At 44.4% G+C, this 6,111-nt stretch overlaps 1 protein-coding gene across 1 annotated transcript; it reads left to right on the top strand.

Moving 5' to 3' along the window:
- The first annotated feature begins 240 nt into the window (after nucleotides 1-240).
- On the top strand, nucleotides 241-4,943 carry LOC146172578 (uncharacterized). The gene is made up of 3 exons (XM_084585810.1): nucleotides 241-364; nucleotides 2,883-4,004; nucleotides 4,930-4,943. The coding sequence occupies exons 1-3, from the start codon at nucleotides 241-243 to the stop codon at nucleotides 4,941-4,943; spliced, it is 1,260 nt and encodes a 419-aa protein (XP_084441936.1).
- The last annotated feature ends 1,168 nt before the right edge of the window (nucleotides 4,944-6,111 follow it).

The following is a 6,111-nucleotide window of genomic DNA, read 5'->3' as shown; positions in this document are numbered from 1 at the left end:
ATGCTATCTCGATTTGTTAATGTGTACCTTTTGAGCAATATTGTATATTTATTTCAACAACCTTATCAGTCCTATTCGAGACTTAGATAGGAGTGGGTTGATTACACGAAAAGCCTTGGTAGTACAGTCTTTTAAGGAGCCCGCGCAGGCTTACTTTGCAGGGCCTAGGACAAGCCGAGTCTCGGAAGCGCGGGCCCAGTCGGGCCTGCTCCATGTCAGCGTGGGCCCGGGCATTTAGCCATGGGCCCGGACTGGCCCGAGCTGGGTTTGGGCTTCTTTCAAACAATGGGTCTGGGCCGGCGCCTGGCCCGGTCGGAAATTCAGGCCCGTGCAGTGCTCACCATTCCGCGCTGCGGCGGTTGCGGTAATTTTCGCGGTCGCGCGGCGTGCGATATGGAACTATAATAAAGTGTTGAGCAGACTTAGCGGGTTGCTTATCGTGCACTCTATAATAAGCTGTTCTTGAAAGGAAAGCTACCCATCTGACGTGAGCCTGAGCCCAAATATTAATTGCGATACGCGATTATATTGCGAATTTTCGCGGCTTCGCGACCAACGTGTTAAAAGAAGTATACACTATATACTGCGCTTCACCTGCAGTATTACAAGTGCATAAAGAGAAAACTCCGGCAACATAAAAATGATATGTAAGGAATTTCTTAAGAGAACGCGCGACACGTATACCTACCCTATAGCCAAACATTTCATACTATGGAAGAAAAGAAAACGTCCAAGAGCCATCTGTGCTGGAGACCGAGACCAATAATCGAGAATAGCGCTTTCTTCAGTTAGATGACCCCAAACCACGTTAACCGTATGAGCTGGCCACAACGCGCAGATAAAAAAACAAATGACCCCAGCGAGCACCGCTGCTACCTCACACCTGCCGGCACCTTGACTCAATATAGGCTTTTAAACCTTCCCCCCCCCCCCTCTTCTTCATACCCCTTTAAACCCATCTCGCTCTCTTCTCCTTTCCTGTATTCGTCTCTCCTTGCCTCTTCTCAACAAGCCCTGAGTCACCAGTGCAGCAGTCGAGCTGTCTCCCAAACGTCGTGTTTCTGGGAATTAAAAAAGTGATGGTTAGAGAAGTTTCAAGTTTAGAGAACGCATCACTGGATACGAGCGACGAGAGAGCGGTGGAGGCTTTAACAATTAAGCAGCTGCAACATTGGGATCCCATGGTGCAGCTGCTTAATTGTTGAATCCCTCCCTACCGCTCTCCCCTCGCTGGCATCCGATGCTCGAGACTTCAAACTTCTCCAACCATCACTTTTTTTTAATTTTGAGACACCTGACGCGTCGGAGATAGCTTGACTCCTGCACCGGGGACGCAGGGCTTGTTGAGAGGCAAGGAGAGACGAGTACAGGAAAGTGGAAGAGAGCGAGTGGGGTTTAAAGGGCTAGGAAGGGGGTGGGAGGGGGAGGGGAGGTTTAAAACCCTATATTGAGTGAAGGTGCCGGCAGCTACAGGTGTGCGGTAGCAGCGGTGCTCGGTGAGGTCATTTTTTTCTCTACTGTGGCCAGCTCGTACGGTTCACGTGGTTTTGGGTCGTGACTTTAAACGAGCTAGGTAAAAAAAAACCACAGAACGAAGGAAGCAGCGTCGTATGCATGCGATGAAGGCGATGGAGAGGACAAGCTGGTGGTGCATGATAACACAAAACAAAGGGGGGGGGGCTAAATCTTCAGCGCCTCTCCTCCCCCCCCTCCTCCGCTGCGCTCATATACGGCAACGTGCAGCGCTGAAGACATGCGTCAGGAGGTAATAAATTGAAGGTTCGGTGAGCGACAGGCTGAGTTAGAATCGTGGAAAACAGCGGAGCATCTTTACAGTGCCCAGCATAAGCGTGTGTGCCGTGGCATATATCAGTCGTGCTTAGTAGCGATGGTTTCATCATCATCATCATCAGCAGCAGCAGCCTGATTATACCCACTGCAGGGCGAAGGCCTCTCCCATATCTCTCCACTTAACCCGGTTCTGTGCTAGCTGTATCCACTTGACCCCTGCGAACTTCTTAATCTCATCCACCCACCTAACTTTCTGCCGCCCCCTGCTACGCTTTCCTTCCCTTGGAATCCAGTTTGTTACCCTCAGCGACCATCGGTTATCCTCTCTTCGCACTACATGTCCTGCCCATGTCCATTTCTTCTTCTTAATTTCCACTAGAATGTCGTTAACTTGAGTTATTTCTCTTACCCACTCTGCACGATTTCTATCTCTTAATGTTACCCCTACCATTTTTCGTTCCATAGCCCTCTGGGTTGTCCTCAACTTAAGTAGAACTCTCTTGGTTAGCCTCCACGTTTCAGCCCCATAGGTGAGTACAGGCAAGATGCAACTGTTGTATACTTTCCTCTTGAGCGATACCGGTAAGCTGCTAGTCATAATCTGCGAGTGCTTGCCAAATGCGCTCCATCCCAATCTTATTCTTCTTGTTATTTCCTTTTCATGATCCGGATCTGCGGTTACTACCTGTCCTAAGTAGACATATTCGCCTACTACTTCTAGTATTTCGCTACCTAATGTAAACTGCTGTTCCTTCCCGAAGCTGTTGAACATGACCTTAGTCTTCTGCATATGGTTTAGCTGAACGCCATTGACGGATTTCTTCAGAGCTGTAAGATTTGTAGTTAAGATTTGTAGCCACGAGCGTGCCATATCCAACTTGTCGCATCGTGGTTCTTTACTGTTCGCAAGTCGTCGCTGTCAGCATGAGCCAAGAAGGTGAAAAGAAATGGCGGAAGCTTTACTTGAGTCCTGGGCCCTCTTTTGTTGTCCCTCGCTCAACATTATGGTACAACAAATCTGCAGCCTCTTCTCTCACACCTAGTGCTGCTCAGACTGAAGGTGCTGAATCCATGTCATTCATCGCCTCCAGGAAATGAAAGCTATACAGAGAGCTCTTCTGACAGTGACAGCACAAGTGAGTCCAGCCCTGAACATGCTGAACACACGGATGACGAAATGGTGAGCACGAAAGTTTCTGACAGTGAGGATGACAGAGATGCGCCCGCAAGCAGACAAGATGGCTCCGGTAATGGTGAAGAGCACCATAGTCACAAAACCGTGCCACCTTTTGAGGAATCAGAACTGCTGGCTAGATGTGTGGGAGACATTGGTGCGAAAACTCTTCCTGGATCAAACACCACAGTGGCAGTAGCTATAGTTTTGATAATGTCTTTTATTGCATCACATGGATTGCCCTGGACTGCAGTTGATGACTTAATGAAGCTTGTGGAAGCTTTGTTCGGCTTTCAGAACACCGGCCTACCTCACTCCAAGTATTTATTTAGAAAGCTGTGGTCAGCTAAGTGCGCCTCACTGGCCAAATATCATTACTGCTGCAGTGAGTGTGGTGGATTGATGCATGTGTTCGACGATAAAAAGAGGCTGTCCTGCTGTAGCTATCATACAAATTCAAATGTGTCTGACATGAAGAGTGGAGGAACATTTTTCACTATTTTAGATGTGAGGAAGCAGTTTTCTGCTTTGATTTCAAGGCTCTCAAGTGTGCTGTATGACCGCCTCTGTGAACTAAGGCAACAAGCAGAAGAAAGTTCTCGTGCAATGAAAGACTTTACAAAAGGTCTTACATGTCGCTACCTCCATGAAAGAGGGGTGCTAAGATGGAGTGACTTCACAGTCATCATGAACACTGATGGCAGTCCACTCTATAAATCATCAAATTCTTCTATATGGCCTATACAAGTTGTTGTGAATGAGCTCCCTTTGACCCACAGATACAAAAATGTAATTCTAGGAGGACTGTGGTTTGGCCGCAAGCATCCAGATATGAAAATATTCCTCGGTAAATTTATTGAAGCAATGAACAATATTGGGGAACTCCTGTGGAGATCATCATCGATGTCAATATCCACAAAAATCTATCCTGTGTGTATGTGTGTGGACGCACCTGCAAGAGCAGCTGTGAGCAACCATGTTCAATTTAATGGCTTTTTTGGGTGTCCATGGTGTCTAGCCTGTGGAGAAAGCCAGGAAGGTAAGTGTACTTATGGCACACTTTAAAATGAAGTGGGAAATTTATGTTCAATTGCTAAGGTTCAATTGTAGTGAGTATAATGCATGCTTTATAAAGTATTTCAAATGTGTCTTTAAAAATAGTATTAAATATTGCAAACCACTCATGTACTGCCATGCTCAATATGACCTGGAACATGTCAACAGTAAATCTACTCAGGTTATTGTATTGTAACAAATGAGCGTAATTGTACAATGAATACTTAACCTGCACAAAATTTAGGGTACTTTGCGCATTTTATTGAACAATAAAAGCACCACTTTTCAGCATCCCTATGAATGCTCATTGCACTAATTAAACCCCAAATATATCATAAGCTGCAATTCATATTGGGCGTGACAGTGCATGGTAGCTTATACTGGCATGCTTTATTTCATCTTAGTGTAATTGGGAGTAGCAGACAAATGAGCAAATCGCACCTGGAGCTATGTGTAAACTAGAGCAAGTTGCCAATAATTTCACACCTTTTGATAATAATTGGGCTGAGGGCATTCTGTGCTTTTGAATAAAGGAACATAATGTAGGAACAGGTAAAAAAAAATGGGAATTATAATGGCAGATTAGGAGAATCATGCTACTGCCATTTTTTAGAAAATGTCAGTAGCTGTGAAACTATCTCCGTTGCCACTCTCTTCACCGAAGGCTGTCCTGCTTGCCAGAATTAATCAATTCTTGCTCAGAATTCTGCTGCCTCTAAGTCACCTTGAGACACTTATTTGTTACGGTTAGTGATTGTCTCTACTGTAGCATACTAGTGCTTTTAGGCTATATGTTTAGATTGCTAGGCTTAACTTGTAGCGAAGTGAAGAGTGATAATAGTGGAGGTTCTATGGAAATACCTGTTAAGAGCCTGCTTACATTCCTAAGCAAATCCTGCATGCCGTAGATGGCTCCGATTGAGCTGCTAGTACAGCAGATTCATTCATTAGCTTTATAATTTTTACTTCTTCAGGGCGGCGGCTGTACAGCAATCCAAGACCTGATGTGAAAAGAACAATGGCAGGTGTCTTGAGAGATATGAGACTTGCATCCAAGATAAAATCTCCTGTGAATGGACTGAAAGGGATGTCTCCACTGCAAAAGCTGCCATATTTTGACCTTGTATGGGGTCATACTGTTGAGTACATGCATTGTGTGCTCTTACGCGTGACAAGGCAATTCACTGACTACTGGCTGGACTCCTCGAACAGTCAAGAAGCCTATTACATTGATAAGTACAGCACAGTTTTCTTTATTTGCTTCCTAACAGGTTAACTACAGCAGGTGCACCTGCTTGCTCACAGTAGTGTGTAGGGAAACTAGACCTTGTTCTTCATGCTTTGACATGTACCATATCATTGATAAGGAAGCAATGCTCGTATGTTGAGTTGCTAGTAGCTTATGATACCATAAGCGCAAATGAACTTAAAAAGAAGAAGCTTTCTATGGGTTAGTGATCCAGCATTTGTGACTGGCAAATTTATTTGGCTTGCATATTTTTTGAACATGCTGCATGACAATCACTTGTATGGACCTCTAACGTTATACTAGTATAAACAGCACCTTTAGTTTTATTTTAGGTTTGTCTTGCAGGCTTAATCTTATCACTAGTGTGACAGATTTTATATTGCTCAAAAACCTTGCCCTGCTTTCAAACATTCAATAATTGGCCTGTCATAAACAATCCAGGCTACAGACTTGGAAATCGACTGTCTGTCCTGCTTTGACATTTAACACCAGTTCAGGTCAAATTGGACTCAGTTTGTAGCAGTTGGCTAAGCCAAGTGAGTTAATGTATATCTCACTCTACTATACGGTTAGTACTGAGTGTAAGTACAGAAGGCAGTTACTTGCCAGTGACAAATTTAGCAAGTAGTAGTTATGATTAAGCATATACTGAACTATATGGCATCATTAGGTACAGCTACTGATGAGAGCAAGTATATTTAAATAGATTAGTAAAATTATTTGGAATTAGGCATTCAAATATGGTACGATATATATCATCGGATAGCTGCTGACAAGCACAATATAGTTACACTATTGCTTACTCATTGCCAAAGCATCTTATGCTCCCAAGCTTATGCTC

This window comes from Amblyomma maculatum, unplaced genomic scaffold (genome assembly GCF_055883805.1).
Source record: "Amblyomma maculatum isolate TAMU_Amacu unplaced genomic scaffold, ASM5588380v1 scaffold_13, whole genome shotgun sequence".
Lineage (NCBI taxonomy): Eukaryota > Metazoa > Arthropoda > Arachnida > Ixodida > Ixodidae > Amblyomma > Amblyomma maculatum.
This window is presented reverse-complemented; position numbering and strand designations above follow the sequence as displayed.